Raw genomic sequence first — 17335 nt, 5'->3', positions numbered from 1 at the left:
GTTCACATCTGCCTTGGCTGGGCATGATGGCACATTCCTGTCACCTGAGCATTTGGGAGCCTCAGAGAATCACGAGGCCAACATAAGCAAGACAGCCAGGCTGTTTTCAGTAACAAAACCCCACCCAAGATCCTCCCTGGCAGTGCTGGAGATTGAACCTGAGACTGCCTGCATGCCAGGCAAAGCTCTACCACCGACCACTGACAACCCTTTTTATGTCCCGTCGTGTGAATGGCCTTTTTTTTTTTTTAAACCCAGGCCATTCTTCATGGATATTTGGGTGGCTTCCAATCATAGCTGTAATAAATAATCACGGAATACAAAGAAGCTGGCACATGTCATTTTGCATCCACCTGGCTTAGTGATAAGTATTGAAATCAGATCCCACCCTGATTAGAGGGTCACAGTCTACAGACTCCTGCAAACCTAAGGGTCTCATCACTGCACACCTGTCTGGATGGGTTACTCAACCTCAATCCATCCCACAAATGCCTAGAACTCACTCAGTGGAGACTGCAACGGGAGATGGAGCTACAGCAACAATGTCGTCCTCGCCTCCTGACCCAAGGGTGTCTAGTCTGGGAGGGGCATGCAAAAAGAGGCCACTGCCACACAAAAGAGAGGTCCAGCCTACCACCCTGACCTCCCCGGGCCAGTCTTCCTATCTCAAAAACAAGTGGTCGAACCTACACCTTGCGGTGCGCTAATAGATCCAAAAGGTAATGTTTACCAAGCACCTAGCAACAGGCGCCACCCAAAACTCACTCTAGGCGCTCAGGAAGGGTCAAGTAAGCCTCCTCTTATCCCAGGAGAGGGCTTAGCTCAACAGGGTAGGGAGGTGCTCTGATGCCCTTGCTGAAGAGGATGCCAAGCCCTGCTCCTGTTTGCTCCTAATTACATTTTAGCTTACTTTCATTGGAAAACAATGTCGTCTCTTTTCCTACTTTCCAGGTCTCAGTCAAAGTCTCTGGGTATGTGGGCATAAACTTACTGTATAAAGTATGTCAGAGCCAGGAAGAGAAAGGACCTTCCCCAGGACCCTGGCACAGCCTGAGGCCTGTTGGCAGTCTCAGCACTCAGGAGGCTGAGAGCTGCAGGAGAACCCAGGTCCACAGTGAGACAAAAGGGGAGGAAAGTGTGTGTGTGTGGGGGGGCACGTCAAAGCTAAGGTTCTAGGTTGCATGCACAGCTCTGAAGTTGACCTGGCTATGCACCCAGGACAGCTCCTCAGTAGCCATGACCTTGATCAAGAACTCTCTGCAGCCTCTGTAGCCTCATCCCCTCACCTCCTACAAGGGAACACTCTTAACTACTTTGTAGCACTTCTGTAGTTTAAACAAGGCATCTGGCACACAGGCATAAAACAGTACCAAGCAAACAAAACACGATTTAAAAGACTCACATCACTGTTCCTCACTGTGTAGCACCAAGTCGCTTCCTTTTAAAAGCTCAAAGGACAGCAGCATAATATTATGGAACACCACAAACACCAGGAAGGCCCACCCGAGTCAGAAGCTCCTTTCAAATTCTCTGAGTAAAATCCAGTGGCCCAAGGTGATTCACCCTGGCCCTTGGGACAAGCCGGTCAAGTTCTCTCCCCACAAATACCAGTGCAAGGGGCACTGGGAACCTGCATCCACGTGCAGACTAAGGGCAGTACAGAGTTCTATCCAGTCCACTCCAAAGCACCTGGGCCTCCACTCACGGGTGTAAAGGCAGGAAAGGTGTAGACAGAATCCAGAGAACAGAGATGGGTGTTCTCCAGATCCACTGTAACACCAGGGTAGAGCTGGGTCTGGTGGCGCACGCCTTTAATCCCAGCACTCAATAGGCAGAGGCAGGCAGATCTCTGTGAGTTCCAGGTCAGGCTGGTCTACAGGACAGCCAAGGCTACACAGAGAAACCCTGTCTCAAAGAAAAGAAAAAAAAAAAAAAAAAAGACAGACAGACCAGGTTACCACAATGGGTGGAATCTCCGTCCAGACAAAGAAAGACTACTGAAAAGTAGTTAGTCTTGCCTGGAAGGATGGCTGCCAGATACAGACAGATGTGGTCATAGTCCACTCCCTCCAACACACCCAGCCACAGCTGAAAAGGTAAATTAACAAATGCATTTCAAAGTTCAGATCACTCAAGGCAGAAGCCCCAAGAGGCTAACAAGACATGCTGGGACAGCATGGTCCTGCCTAGGGCTGCTGGGAACACAATACTGGCTAGCCAGGAAATCAGAGTCGTCCCCACTTTTGTACGTTCATTTAGATCACCCGACTGTGTTCAACTGTCCTACCCCCTCTCCCTTCCCCCTGCCTCCCTGAACTCCTCATCCCTCCTGCCTCAGTCTCCCAAGTGCTGGAATTACAGACACACGCCACCCAACCCGGTCTTGTATAGTACCGTGAATTGAACCCAGGGTTCTGTGCATGCTAGGCAAGAACTCTGCCACTGAGCTACATCCCGGCTCTCTTTTTACCTTTTAATTAACACAAGAGTATCACTGAGTTGCCCAGGTTAGCCTGGAACTTACTCTGTGGCCCATCCAGGCCTTAATCTTGCCATCCTCTTGCCCCCCCCCCCCACTATAGGTATTCACATTTTATTCTCCTGGGATCTCAATCTTATTCTCCTGGGGTCTCGGGTGTTCTTCGGGAAATAACAGTAAAGACATTTCTGACTAGCTGGATTTTAAGCTACAAATCCAGCAGAGGTTATTATGCTGCCCACTCAAATGTCACCTCCTCCAAGAAGCCCTCCTGGACCACAGCTCTTTTTTTTTTTTTTTTTTTTCTGGTGGTTTATTAACTGACTCCTCATGAAGGGAGGCTGTGTGGGCACAGCAGGTGATGTGACGGTATGCTTAACGGTCGTACTTAGAAAGCCTGCAATATACCCAGTACACAGCAGGTGTTCAGTCCCCGAAAGAATGGAAGCAGCCAAGGCTGGGGGGGGGGGCAGAGGGATCGGTCGTCAGAGGGGAGATGGGATTCCAGTCCTGTACTACTGTTTGCCATCTGGGAAATGCCAGGTAAGCTGCATAGAACTGGTTATATAACTGCATATAACATCAGCCGGTTTGGGGCTGCTTGCCACGGAGACATCCATGCCCATAACCCTCATGGAGCTAATGCATTCAGGGAATACAGGTCTGTGTGCTGTGCAGAGGGTCTCCTCCCTCTATGTCCAAAACCAAGATTTAATTTGGCCAGGGTTTAACGGCCACTGGTCAAACTCAGGGGCACACGTGAACTTGTCCTGTGCCACTCCTGACAATGACCACACTGGCCACTGGAGTAGAAAGTCCGTGGATGCTCCCAGAAAACAAACATGTGCCCTGAACTCAGTATTCCAATTGGGCTCCTGACATCCCATCCCACAGCAGCCTAGAGGGTTGCTCCAGAAACCGCCCCAGACTCACGGATGCACCCTGAAGAACAGATACACCGGCATTCACTCAAGATACCTATGAGTGAGTACGTCTGCAACAGAACCACAAACTAGATGGTGTTCAAGAGTGGAGCTGCTTGCCATGGCTGCAGGCCAGCCTCGGCAGAAGTTCCCCCAGCCTCCCAGAGCACACTGACAGCCCACTACCTTAGGCAACGTCCAATCCTCATGGCAGGGGGAGACCTATGGTAGAGGAAGGCCAGCTCCCGGTCCTGCATGTGGAAGGGGGCCCTTCCCACATGGCAGGAGGCTGAGAAGCATCTGTCACCAGGGAACCTCCCTGTTCCTGCTGCAGGATGTCACACTAGACCCCCGATCACCCTCAGTATGCTCCCTGGCAAATGTACAGAGAAGCACTAACCAGATGTACAGCACACTCCCATGAGGTGATAGGGGAGTCCACTGGGGAGACAGACCACCGTGCATGGCCTCACATCCTGGATACCACCTGGGCAGAGGTCCCTCCAGTGGGTCCAGTAGGACTTCCTGGGGAAGGGGCATCTGGGGAGCTGTTTGAAAGATAAAGAAGCAGCAGCCCAGAGCTCTGTGGAGAAGCAGAAGGGCTGGCGCCCTGGGGCAGCTGGTATGGAAAAGGCCAGTCAGGCAGCCTCATCCCCAGAGTCCCAGAGCAGAGCATGCCTGAAGCTGCCTTCCTCCCTACAGTCCACCTCAACACAAGCCAGAGGCTCTTTCCTTTCCTCAGGTCTCCCATCTGCTTTTGAAGCTCCTCTACCACATAGCAACAGCCTTCTTCAGCTCAGCTGGCTCCCCAACCGCTCCTTCACCCTCAGGCTCTGCCTCACATACCCAGTGCAAACCATCCTCTTTCCATTCTGGACACAGACCCTAGAAAAAGGCATGGCTGTTATTTGCCACTTTACAGCAATGGTACCTGAGGCCCAGAAGGGACCTGCTGATATCATCAAAATCCTGCCTCCTACACCCGACTGCCCGGACCCAGCAGCCACACTTCCGTTCTAAAAGCCTATTGGCTCTTTCAAGCCTCTGGGACTAAGGAATGACCAAGTCCCTGAGTGCTGTGTGCACATGTTTGTGTGGATCAACATCTGACGTCTGTCTTCCCCCATTATTCTCCATCTAGTTTTCTGAAGCAGGGTCTCTCACTGAATCTGGAGCTCACCGATTAGGCCAGGCTGGCCAGCCAATGAGCTCAAGGATCCCCGTTTCCCCTCATGCTTACATGACCTACCATTTCACCCACCATCTCCCCAGGCCCCAGGATCCACTCTTGGACATACTCTAGTGGGACATCAGCCTCGTGGGACACAGGTTCGTAAACCACCCCCCAAGCGTGGTAGGCAGAACGTGGGCATGTCTGAATTTGCCATGAATGCATGGTGGGGATAGGGAGAGAGACACAGGCCAAATGGGTCCTCGCATCCCAGCACATTAAAGCTCGGACCATCCTTTAGCTCCGTTTTCCTCTTTTACTTCCATTTAACATGCGTCTTCCTATCTACTGGGAAAGTTCTGCACCCTGCTTCAATGTGGCTACACCCAACTGTGCCTCCAAGTACCCCCTAGAGCTTTCTAAAAATACATGCATTAGGGTACCACCCAGAGACAGATTCGGCAGTTGGGGTAGAGCCTGGGAAGTTCCTCAGATACTCCCCTGGTAGGTAGTTCTGGTGCCCAGATGAGGCTGCAGTCTGAGTCACTAGCCACATTCTTTCCTCCTGTCTATCACCCAAGCTCCGCCGCAAGACAGGCATCAGCACTCTCTGCAATCTAGTCCTCCCACACCTCTGCCCCACCCAAGCCACCCAAGACACAGGAACGGAATGCAATGAACTAAGTTTGCCGTGCGGATGGCTTCGGGGAACCCAGCCTTATTCTGATGCCGCTGCTTTGGACATGGCTGACGGGCAGGGAACAGGACTGTGGGGTCGGTCCTCTCTTACTTTTCGTCACAGTCACAGTCACAGTCACGTTGGCCTCCTGTAAGGTCAGGGTAAGGTGACGACGAGCTGGTTACAGTGAGTGGGACCGAGTCCCTCCTCCAGATGTCTGAGCCCTCTAAGTTTACGACATAACAGATTCTTGCCTCCACCCTGCCAGCCCCCTTTCCCCTCCACGGTCCTCATGACTTTTGCAGAGAGGCAGCTGAATGGAGAAATCCAGGTCTGGGTCCTGTGGCCGACTGCAGTCAGCCTCAGCTGCAGCCTCACACAGCAATACTGGCAGGCACACACACACCAGCCGTCTGAACCTCTTTCTTCCTTTCCATTGCCGATCTGCAGATCCTTCCCTGGTGGTATTCTCAAAGAAAAGCAAGAGAGAATCACCCAGGTACCCACTGGCCGAGTCGCTGGTATATGGGAATGAGATCCTCTCACTATGCCCACTCCTGGCTTCTCAGGCTATCACCATGCCCCCCATGCCAAGGCTGGGAAGATCAGCACATAGACAACGTTTGGCATTTCTTTTACAGCTTTTATAACGAAGTTAAAAATAAAGAAGCAAGCCAGATGCCGTGGCACAAACGGTTAATCTCAGCACTTAGATGACAAAGGCAGGTAAATCTTGGAGAGTTCCAGACCAGCCACAACTATAGTGAGACACTGCCTTTTTTGTTGTTGTTGTTTTTGTTTTTGTAGACAGGGTTTCTCTATGTAGCTTTGCGCCTTTCCTGGATCTCGCTTTGTAGCCCAGACTGGCCTCGAACTCACAGAGATCCGCCTGCCTCTGCCTCCCGAGTGCTGGGATTAAAGGCGTGTGCGCCACCACCGCCCGGCAGACACTGTCTTAAGAAAAAAAAAAAAGAGCCAAGTGGTGGTGGCGTACACCTTTAACTCTCTGTGAGTTCGAGGCCAGCCTAGGCTACAGAGCTAGTCCAGGACAGGCTCCAAAGCTACAGAGAAACCCTGACTCGGAAAACAAAATAAAACAAAACAAAAAAACCAACCAAACAAACAAAAACACCTGAAAGCCCACTGACATGCTGAGAGACCGCATATCAACCACGCCGAGGCACCTCAATCAGGAGGCACCTCAATCAGAAACTTCTGACAATCAGCAGGGCTTCCAGCTCCTACCTGCCAGACAGTGAGGGTTAAGAAGAAACCAGTCCACGTAAGTACTGCAACGCCCTCACTCCAACACTAGGAGAATGCCTGCTTTGGTGCCAAGTGTGGGTACGCTGCAGAGCTCTGGGGATACCCCAGGGTGAAGGAAACCCAGGCCCCTTAAAGCACACTGGCTTTCTCCAAGAGAAAGAGATGCTAGTTAACGGGGCCAGGTATGTGCAATTACAAGGGAAATCTTAGGAAAGTTTTACAACAAAAGAAATCTGACCTAGACCCTCCCCGGAAGGAAGGGGAGGGGAGAATTAGCTACAAACTGGCTGCAGTGGTTTGGATTGGAATGAAAGGGGAAAGTGCTAGAAGCCCAGGGGAGGGTAAAGACCAGTTAAAAGGCCAGAGCGGGGTGAATCACGTGGACCTTGTTCATCGTACTAAGGATTTTTAGACTTTATCCCAGTGGTGAATTTTATACACAGGATGGCAAAACCAAACCAAACCATGTCATCTGAAGTTGGAAGCCTGGCTTCAAAGAGATCAGAACTGTGTGGTGGAGAGGCCAACCGGGATAGAGTAAGAAGACAGTGTTGTAAACAGGACATGTGGTGGGTAGAAAGGAGGGGTGGGCAGGCGGGGTACAGAGGTCTGAGTTCCCTTTGGACTTGAATGCAGGGTGCTGCTGGGTACCCAGCTGGCGTGTGGCTAAGAGGTAAATACCACAGCGCAGGCACTCAGTATCTGCAGGTATCAAGGCATGAGATGTCCTAGGGAAGGGCGTAGAGTAGAGGGGGCCCAGGTCCCACATTCGACTGAGTTTAACATGTTAGAAAGTTGAGAAGTGGCCAGAACCATAAAGGACACGTCCAGAAAGACTAATGATATATTCACAAAAGTCTAGGACTCCAAACACTGCAAGAGTCATGGGAGAAAAGAAACAAAGGTTGACGGATCCCCAGAGCTATATCCAGGAAGCAAAGCTCCTTAGAGAGGAGACAGGGATGGCAAATGCAGTTACAATAACCCGAAAGACGGGAGACACCAACTACGGAGCGGCACAGCTCAATCAAGGGGGTCTTGTGGTTTGGGGTTTTTTTTTGTTTTTGTTTTTTTGTTTTTGCTGTTTGTTTGTTTGTTTGTTTGTTTTGAGTCAAGTTCTTGATTGTGTAGCACAGGCTGGCTTTGTGATTCTCCTGTCTCAGTGTCCAGAGTGCTGCCCCTGTCCAGGTCCAGTGCTCTAAGACCAACCATAGAAGTATCTTCAGCTAGAAAAGAATCTAGAGAGCAATCAGGAGAGATGGCTCAGCAGGTAAATAAAGGTGCCAGCTGCTACCCCTGACTGTTTAATTCCCAGGACCCACACGGTGGAAGGATAGAAGCAACTGCAATTGTCCTTTGATTTCCAGAAGCATAGCATACATGCATATGCGCGTGTGCGCGGACACACACACACACACACACACACACACACACACACACACACACACCCCAAGAGGGAACGGCAGGGCCACTATGCAGGGAAGGGAAAGAGGGCTGCTTAGGAAACCAGGAGACTGGCTTTTCTTGCGGAAGCTGTCTCAGGACAGGAGAAGGAGCAGGAGGCAATCTGAGAGGATGCTTCACACTTTTCTCACTGTGCGGTGAGAAAAGGAGCTGCCCAGAGAGGGCTGAGCATACACATCACGCTCTACAGAAACGATGGTGGGAAGGCAGTGCAGGACTGAGGGCTGGGCTGGGCTGGGCTGGGCTGGGCTGGGCTGGGCTGCTCTGCAAAGCTGCAGCTGCTTCTGGCCCTACAGTGCGTCCTGGGGCCCACGGCCGCTACTGAACTGCTCCTTCTGGCAAGTTGGCATCTCCAGATTCTAACCTCTTTTCCTACACACGAGTACTACTTACTTTAAAGTAAGTCACTTCTCTCTCCGGGGTGTGTGTGTGTGTGTGTGTGTGTGTGTGTGTGTGTGTGTACACAGTACTCAGGGCACAACCATAGGTGCTGGTCCTTGAATTCCACCTTGTTGAGGCAGAGTCTACTCTTTTTCTGTTGCATATAGCAAGCTTCCATTGTTGGTCTTGTTTCCACCTCTCTGGAGCCCCAGATTACAGATGTCACACCTCCACATCTCCAGCTTTCATGTGGGTGGAGAATTTGAACTCAGGTCAAGGTAGTGTGGCAAGTGATTTACCACTGAGCCCTCTTCCTAGCCTCATCTTCCTTCCTTCCTTCCTCCCTTCCTTCCTTTCTCTCTCTTCCTTCGCATGTGTCCTTGCAGGCCAGAAGAGGGCACCAGATCTCCTTACAGATGGTTGTGAGCCACCATGTGGTTGCTGGGAATTGAACTCAGGACCTCTGGAAGATCAGTCAGTGCTCCTAACCACTGAGCCATCTCTCCAGGCCGCCTCCCCTTTCTTTTTTTGAAATGACTGCCAGCCACCACATAGCATGGCAGCAGTAGTGCTTCCGGTGCCCGAGACCGTTGGTAGGCACTATGACACAGCCTCACTTAGAGACTGCTAGACACTGTGAGGGACGGAAGAGACAGAGACAGACCCACACTAGGCACCCTTCTCTAAACTCTGACTCAGTGAAAGAAAGCGTGGGTACCCTTCCTGGTGTACAGCATAAAGGGCTAGGGGCCACGGCAGCAAAGAGCGTCGGCATAGCCAATACCTCTGGCAGGCACCCATCTAGGATAGGCACTTAAGCTAATGGCTACTTTTACCATGAGGTTGTCTGGGGGTAGACAATAGACAAGAGTAACCTGAGCAGCTGGGGACTCGGGGACCAGCGCTGGGTTGTTAGGAAATTGAGAGAAGAAACTGAGAAAAGCGCTGTTGCCTCACTGCAGAGAAAATACATGCTCTATTCCCAAACCCAAACCACAAGACAGCTGAAGGAATTTTAATATCCAACTTTTAATTTTTCAAACAGTAATAGAGTGGAATCAAGAGTCTAAACCAGCGTGTTTTCTTCTCAAGAATCAAGTGAGTTTTAAAAATATGTATGTATGTATTATGTATGTATATACATACATGTGCTGAGCAACAGTATGGATCATGTTACCAGCGGGCTCAAAAAGTCTGAAGACCACTGAACTGAGCTAATAATTCAGCACCTCCACATTATTTATTTGGACAGGGTCTTATATAGCACAGGCTAACCTTGAGCTCAGCATGTAGTTGAGGATGGCCTTCTGATACTCCAGCCTCCACCCTTGAAGTGCCGGGCTTGCAGCTGAGTGCTGGGATTACATCTGGTTTTATGCAGTGTGGAAAGTAGAACCTAGAGATCTGTCTATTCCAGCCAGGCACTCTAGTAAGCAAATTACATACACCCCAACCCTAAACACACCCTCCTTCACTTTAGATGGCGAGACAAAAGCTGAGCAACTTGTCCAACTCCAGTTAATGACAAAGCTGAGGAGTACATCCAAGTCTCGAATAGTATTCAATAATTTCCTCACTAAGAAAGACTCTCAAAGTGCAAATACACCAGAGTAAGGAATTAGTAGAGTAGGGGGTCATCTCTTAAGCCTGGAGCCAGTTTGGTAAAGAAATGGTAGAATGGGGGTGGGGAGTTGCACAGCATGGAGCTCAAACAAAGTCAGGTTGAGACCCCACCCCTCGCCCCAGGGCTTGACACACAGAAAGAAGGCACTAGTACTGTCGGGACAATTGGTTCTATACAAGGAGTCTGTTTCTGTGTCTGGGAAGGTGGGTGAAGGCCACGGGTGCTTTGCCCCTGTGGCTTCAGCAGATTTTATTAAATGAGATGTTCTGAGTGAGTAACTACCTCTGTGCCAGCCAGATGCCCTTTCTTTCACTCAAACACGCTGGGTGTTCAGTATTCGTTGTATAATTATATTCCAATGTAATATAAGTCAAGTTCGTGGTTCTTGACCTGTCTGTGGGAAGCAAGTGCTGGGCACTGATGGAGAGCGGTACTAGGAGATAAGAGTCCAGAAGGGAAAGTCCCCAAGTCAGAATTCAGGCCAGAATGCTGGACCACGTTCATTGCATCAGATGCCAATCACAGCCACTCAGCAATGAGCTCTGGACTCCCGAGTAGAGGGAAGAGAGTGAGCAGACAGCTGATGTAAACATCACCCAGCTCTTCAGCATGGTGAGTTAGTAGCAAGTCAGGCACCTCTTCCACTACGCTGATAGGAAGAAAGGCTAACTGCAGACGTCCCAAGGAAGTCACCTTGAGAGGCTGCTGATGTGTCCCCAGCCAAGAGACGGGACAGGGTCTGAAACTATTGTCAGGAATGTCACCTTCCACTCACTCCTCCTCAGTAGCTCAGGCACTGAGAGGCAGCAGTTAGACAAGGGTTTTGAAGCCAAAGCCATTTTGCTTTGCTGTGGGTTGTCTCCCCAGGAAGCATGCACAGTGGAGGAGCAGCAGGCCTGAGACGGAGGTGCCAGGGGTGACGTGGGGTTTTCAGTGATCTGTGCTGATCCTGATGCCAGCCACTGAATACAGGGCAGCTTTGCCTTCAGTAGGCCTCCAAGCCTGGAATTGGGTGGTTTAAAGTTCTCCTCTACCTCTGAGGTAGAGGGTTGCTCCACAGGGAGCCAGGAATGAGAACAACTTCCTACAGGGGCTGGTGAGCTGGGGCTCAGTTCTGTGAGGATCCAACCAGCTTAAAGGTATATACAGAAGGTCTTGGAAAATCCACAATGCACCATCAAATGTAGGACTTGCCACATGCCTTAAAAAAAAAAAAAAAATCAAAGCACAGGACCCCAGGGACCTCCCCTAGACTGAGATGAACAAACCTTCCAGGCAGTAAACTTCACTGAGAAGCAACCTTGAGAACTCAACACAGGTGCTTTTATGACAAAAAGATACATACATCCCTGTAATTCTTTTATTGATCAAGTTCAAAATATAATGGGTACAGGTCGTCCCCCCCGCCCCCCCCCCATCTGTAGGAGGAGGAATCAAAGGTTGTTGTCCCACATCAAATCCCTTAGTGTTCATATGTACAAACTGTTTCCAACTCATGTGGCTTAAGACAAGCCACTTAGCTGCAGTCCAGTGACCCAGCAGTAAACCTAAACCCAGGGAGGTGGAGCCCAGGAATCTGCATTTCACCCGCTCCCCTGGTGAGCTGGTCATATAGGTCATGTTTGGGCTTTAGTGAACTACAGAGCCATGCAACTTCCAGTCTCTACTGTCCACACAGATGGCCTCTGAGGTTGACTCTGAGCCCTAGGTGATCCATCCTCACAGCGGGGAGTTTGTCTGTCCTGCCTTGCCATCCCTAAGGAATGGAGGCAGGGTTAGGCAGGTGGCTCTTGGCAGTGTTATTAGCATACCACACTCCAACACCAAAAGCCTGCCTATTCTGTCCAGAGTTGTTCTTTCTGTAGAGAAGGCAAATAAAAACAGGAAGTGCATTCTAGCTAAGACCCCAAATAAGCACTAGCTAAGAATGGCTCCTGCTTGTCTTCTCATTACCCCAAAAGTGTGCCCCCAACATCTAAGAGGCCAGATTCATCTGACCTTAAAACGATGTATATTTACATTCAAAACCAAGGTAAGGCTTCCCCTTAAAATGCCTACCCACCCTGCCCGTCTGACCCCATCTAAAGCTTCAACAGGAAGCCATGCTTTGTTTCAATGCCCTCAATACCAACAAACCCAAACCCACCCTCTCGCTAATAAGGTGGCATAACTCCAAGGCTGAAGGAGAAAAAAGCCCTTCCCCGTGGTGCTTAACAAAAATACCACTAACTAGTCATGGTGCTTCAAGGCAGTACAGAAGCTGAGTCTGTCCAACGAGTTAGAATCTGGGTCCTGCGCTGGCAGTGACCTGGAGCTCTGCCTCAGTTTCCTTACATTTAATATAACAACGGTCCTTAACACAGTGCCCTTGTGAGGATAAATTAACTGATGTGTGTAATCCACTTAGCAACATGCCAGACACAGTAAGAGACTGTGTATTATTGTTGGAGTTGTTAGTTATTTTAAACCTCCAGGACGCCTTAAGTTATCCCTCACCGTCCCCCAGCATCTGAGACTAAACGATGCACCTGCTAAGGGCCAAATCAAACCATTTTTGTCACTAATTGAGGAAGCAGCACTGCCTCCACCTTACAGGACATATGTGCAAAGCTCTGGAGATAAACTGAGTTAACCTGTCCCAAACCACAGGTTAGTACGTGTAGCTGGTGAATTTCAAACCCAGGTCTGTGTGGCTTCAGATTCACCATGGAACTTCAGATTCAAAACAAGCAGCCCCGGCTGCCGGTCACAAGACTCAACTGATCACCACCACACCATGGTCTCTGCCCCTGAATCTCCGCTTGGCTTGCATAAATTGGAGCAAATACCGGGCCACTTGAACCCAATTAGGCAGTAAGTCAGCCTGGAAAAAAAAAAAAAAAAAAACAACCATGCAATGCCGGCTCGGATGGCAGCCTTTGCCGTCCACTTCCAAGGAAGTTAGTCTCTGTACGCAGACACCAGCCTACAGCCAGGGAGGTGCCTACCACACGTTTGAGTCCCACATCCGGACCAGCACTGGGAACAAATTGCCTGAGTCTTAAGTCAACACAAAAAGACAGTTTACTTTTTTTTTTTTTTTTTAAAGGAAAGTCCTATTTCTCTTTCGGTTTAGGCTGGCGGTTAGTTTGTAGTTAGCTACCTTCCCCACCAAAACAAGAAAATAAAGGGGGAGGAGGGCAAAGGATAAAGAGCGAGAGAGCTCCCCCAGCCTGCAGGGTGCTGCGACACCCACCTGAAACTCGACCAACCTTTCCAGAGAGCCCAGCCCCGGAGGGCGTTTCCCCAGAGCATCCCGACAACTCGTCCCTCCCGGGTAGGAGGCCGACGCCCTCGACTTCAGTTAAGGCTACTAGACTGGCGAGCCTGAGCCCCTCCCGCCCTCCAGTTTCACCCCCCCCCCCCCAACACCACCCTATCATTTCCGCCGAAGGCGCAAACACCAGAGCAATCGCTTCGCCTTCAAGGCCACCTTTCACTACGTGCAGAGCGCAGCGGGAGCCACCGCGGAAAACCGAGCAGAGGGCGGGGGTGGGGGTGGGGGTGAGAGGAGACAGGGAGTCGAGGAGGGGGGGGGGGCGCCTGCTAAGGAGACCGTCACCTTCTCAGGGCGCGGGGTGGGAGCCCCCGTAAGACCGAATGCGATAGTGGGGTGGGGGTGTCCCTGGGGCCAGCTCCCCCAGAAGCCACCTCGCTGGAGGGCGGCCGTCGGGGCGATGGCGTAAGCCTCTCCCCCCACCCCCAGCACGACAACAGCCACGGTGACAAAATGGCAGCTCGGTGCCCGACAGGCGAGCCACCGGCGCAGAGCCGGGGACGGCCGCCCCTGCACCCCGAGAATGCCAGGCACCCTGGGGCTGGGTCTCCCGCCGGCCTAGCAGTGCAAATGACGAGGACAGGGGCCCGCAGGTCCGAGCCGGTCGAAAGCCCCCGGCCCGCCTCGCCCTCTCTAAACCCAATCCCCAGGCCCGCGCCGCCGGGCTTCTGCTGCGCCTGTGCGCGCCCGGGTCCCCTCCGCTGGGCACCCGGGTCCCCGCCGAGCCGGGTCCGCGGCCGCCGTGGGGGAGGGGCGGGCCGCCGGCGCCCCGGGAAACATGGCTGCTCGTCCTAGTTCGGCGGCGTCGCGGCCACCAGTCCCCGAGATGCGACTTGGGAGAGAGGTTGCAGAAGGTGGGTGCGTGGCGGGGGACGGGGAGGGGTGGACGACGACGACGACGGGACTCTGGGGAGGGAGGCTCCCCGGAATGATCTGTTTTCCCAAAAAAACGTTTGTTTGAAAAAACAAAAAACCAGAAAAACAACAACAACAAAAAAAGCCAGTTCCTCCTCCCCCACCCCTTTTGTCCCTCTTTCGAGAGCTTTCTGCCCTCCCCTCCCCCATGCGCAGCAAGTGCCCCCTCCCCCGCCACCCGCGCGCCCCACCCCGCCGGGAGCCCCGGGGCCGGCGAGTGGGCCGCGGACTCACGGCGAGGGGGCGAAGCGTGAGAAATCGCGCCCAGCCCAGAGCGCCCGCCCCTCCCCCAGCGCACACACTCGGGGAAGTTTAAAGAGCCGGTTCGACCCGCTTTCCGTTTCGCTCCGGGTTGGCTAGTACTGGGGATCGCTCGGGCCAGCCCAGCGCTTCTGCGCACCTACTCGCCGCGACCCCGGAGCCCCCCAACTACGTACAGGGGTCTTCCGGAAAGTACGCGGGAAGCCCGCCTTCGGCTCCCTCCCCCAGCACCACACCCAGCCCCCTCCACCCCCGGGATCGGGCACCGGCTCTGGGTCGGGACGCCACCGGGTAGCCCCGCGGCAGGTCCTGCTGCTGGCGGCGCCCCCTCCTCCCCGCCCTGCGCGCCATAAGGCTGTAGCACGTCTCCAGTGCACAGCTGCGTGAGGATGGGCGGACGGCAGAAAAGGAGCTTGTTTTCAAAAGTCTTACTCAGGTTTGGAGGGAGGAACTAGGGGAAAAGAGGAAACGAGGCCTGCCTTTGTCAGGATTCGAGGGGCCAAGTGACTGGGGGGCGACAGGTCAGCGCAACGTGCTGCGCGAGCCCCTAACTCGCCCGAACCCCAGGCTGGACCTGGGAATCTTCCCGCCCGCGAGACCCTTCTCCCCATGACCGGGCCTTGAGGGGAAGTCGGCTAGGGTTTCCACGGCTAGGGTCTCTCGGATGGGCCAACTCGTAGGGACAACACCACGAGTGTGTGAAAGCGAGAGGGAGACAAAAATAAACAGTAGCGTTCGAGTCACCCACCCACCCTTACTTCCCCTAGCAGTGGGCTCGCGCCCAGCCTGCCTATTCCCACCGGTGTAAGTTTCCTCCTGCCATACTCCCGCCGCTGCCCAATCCATAACGGCGACGGCCAGACGAACTGCCCATCCCAGAGCTGCGTGCCAGCCGTGCCCGCAAGAATGTAGACCGGGCCGGTCCCCACAGCAGCACCAGCTCTGGGCACCTCGGGTCCTGATAAAGTTTCCCGTGCCCATTTATTAACCAGGAGCCGAATGGCTGCCAGGGAGCCCACCTCGGGAGAAGCAGGGACCCGGAGGTGGGGTAGCTGGTGCCGATGGGGCATCAGGGTGCCAAGGCTGGCATCTGGGGAGGAAGCCCGGGGCCAGGGGCTCACCGGGACGCAGCCTTCGGGCAACTTACACTAGCGAACGCTCGTGGTTGGGGAGGCGTGAGGATTATCTGAGCATTTGCACACTCCACAATCCCTCCCCCTCCTCCTAAGGTACCCCCCCTCTTTCCGCGAGGAAGAAGGGAGAAAAGACAGCATCTGGCCCAAAGGTGGGGTGGAAAGAGTGAGAGAGAAAGGAGAAGAAGGAAGGCAGGCAGAGAAAGGGAGGGAGGGAGAGAAAGGGCGCGTTCACGAACACGACAAAGTTACAAATATGGCTCCCCACCTCTCGCCTCATCCCCGCAGAGAAACGAAGACGCGCTTTAAACTCGAGCCATCTCCCAACTCCGCAGCAGCCGGGTCCCCACGCGCTCTCCCCGGGGGCCTCGGGCCACATTGATCAGAAACTAAACCGGACCCGCGAATCCCAAAACTTATTGTGTGCGAGAGAACGAGCGAGCGAAAGAGAGACGGCAAAGGGAGGGGGTAGGCGCGGGAGGGGGCGGAAAGGGGGGTACGTTTCTAAAATATAACACCCCCTTTTTGTTGTTTAATCCAGGAGGCAGCCCATCTCCTCCCCTCGATCATCTTTTCCATCCAGACGCTAGTCGTGGGAGCTGAGAGCTCGGACGAGGGTGAGATCGCCGCGTTCCCTCCGACCCGAACGCGTGCGCCCCGCCGGCCCCCAGCTGGGTGCACACTCGCACGCACACCCTCGCACCCATACCCGCACACGCGGGAGCACACGCACAGGTAGTCACACACCAAGGGCAGCGGCGGCAGTGGCCGGAATATGCTCCGATGGCATTGCAACAGCCCCCCCCCCCCCCAAGCCAACCTTGCAATTCATTTGCAGTCCTACCCCAAGCCCTACACCACCCCGGACCCCCTCCATAAAAAAAAAGTGCCTTCCCCCCAAACACACACGCACACATAACACAAAGTAGGAGAATGGACCGACAGAGATATTTTTGGCAAATGCTCACATCAGAGGGCGTCCTGTTCCGCAGCTCTAAATGAATCCGTTTGTCCATATCCATCTCTCGCGCTCTCTCTCTGCAGAGGATCCTGCGCCAGCGGAATTCAATCAATAAACCCCGAACCCACGGCCGCGCGTTTTAGGACTTTGAAGGCTCAACCAGCTCCGCTCGGTTCTCGAGCCCCCAGCACCCGCGGCGCACACTAACCTGATCGCCGTGGAGGCGGGACTTGCGGCTCCGGCGTGGAGCGGCGGCAGCACGAGCCAATCGAGTGGCGAGACTCCGGATGCCAGCCAATGGTGACGGCGGCGGCGGGGGGCAGGGTCCAATGGGCGGCCTGCGCAGCGGGCCAGGGAGGCTCAGCCATTTGGCTGTGGTGCCGGAGACGGACCCCTTTAGATACCCGGGCGGCCGAGGAGGAGTGCGGCTGCAGCTTGATGGCTGCGCGCGGGGGGGCGGGAGGGAAGGCAGGGCAGGTGCGTGGACCTGAAGGTTCGTGGCTGGGGGCGGGGCCGCAGGTGCGTGGACGCGGGAGGGGCGGGGTCCTCGCGGGGGCATCCTCTAGGTGCTTGGCGGGCGGACGAGGCCTGGGGCGCGCGGGCGCCGGGCAGGCCCAGGGAGGGCGCGCATTCTGGGATCGCAGGAAGGACAGATCACACCCCTGGGCTGCTGCCTCGGCGCATCCCTTCGGACTGGGTCTACTTCCATTCCTGCAATTAAATAAGCAAGTCTAAGCGCATGCTGTTCCCACCTTCCGAGGA

At 53.6% G+C, this 17335-nt stretch overlaps 1 protein-coding gene and 1 pseudogene across 2 annotated transcripts in view; one reads left to right on the top strand and one right to left on the bottom strand.

Moving 5' to 3' along the window:
* Anp32a (acidic nuclear phosphoprotein 32 family member A) overlaps positions 1 to 16797 on the bottom strand; it is a 37867-nt gene extending 21070 nt beyond the window's left edge. Inside the window, exon 1 of one of the 2 annotated variants that reach the window (XM_036192152.1) lies at positions 16581 to 16797. In XM_036192152.1, the coding sequence (XP_036048045.1) occupies positions 16581 to 16634 (54 nt within the window). In that variant the 5' untranslated portion in view covers positions 16635 to 16797. Of the gene's footprint in view, positions 1 to 15880; positions 16040 to 16580 lie in introns of those variants that run through there. The other variant, XM_036192151.1, reaches the window with a different exon arrangement.
* Positions 13588 to 17082, top strand: LOC118586823 (annotated as a pseudogene).
* Positions 17083 to 17335: the final 253 nt, after the last annotated feature.

Source organism: Onychomys torridus, chromosome 7 (genome assembly GCF_903995425.1).
Source record: "Onychomys torridus chromosome 7, mOncTor1.1, whole genome shotgun sequence".
Lineage (NCBI taxonomy): Eukaryota > Metazoa > Chordata > Mammalia > Rodentia > Cricetidae > Onychomys > Onychomys torridus.
This window is presented reverse-complemented; position numbering and strand designations above follow the sequence as displayed.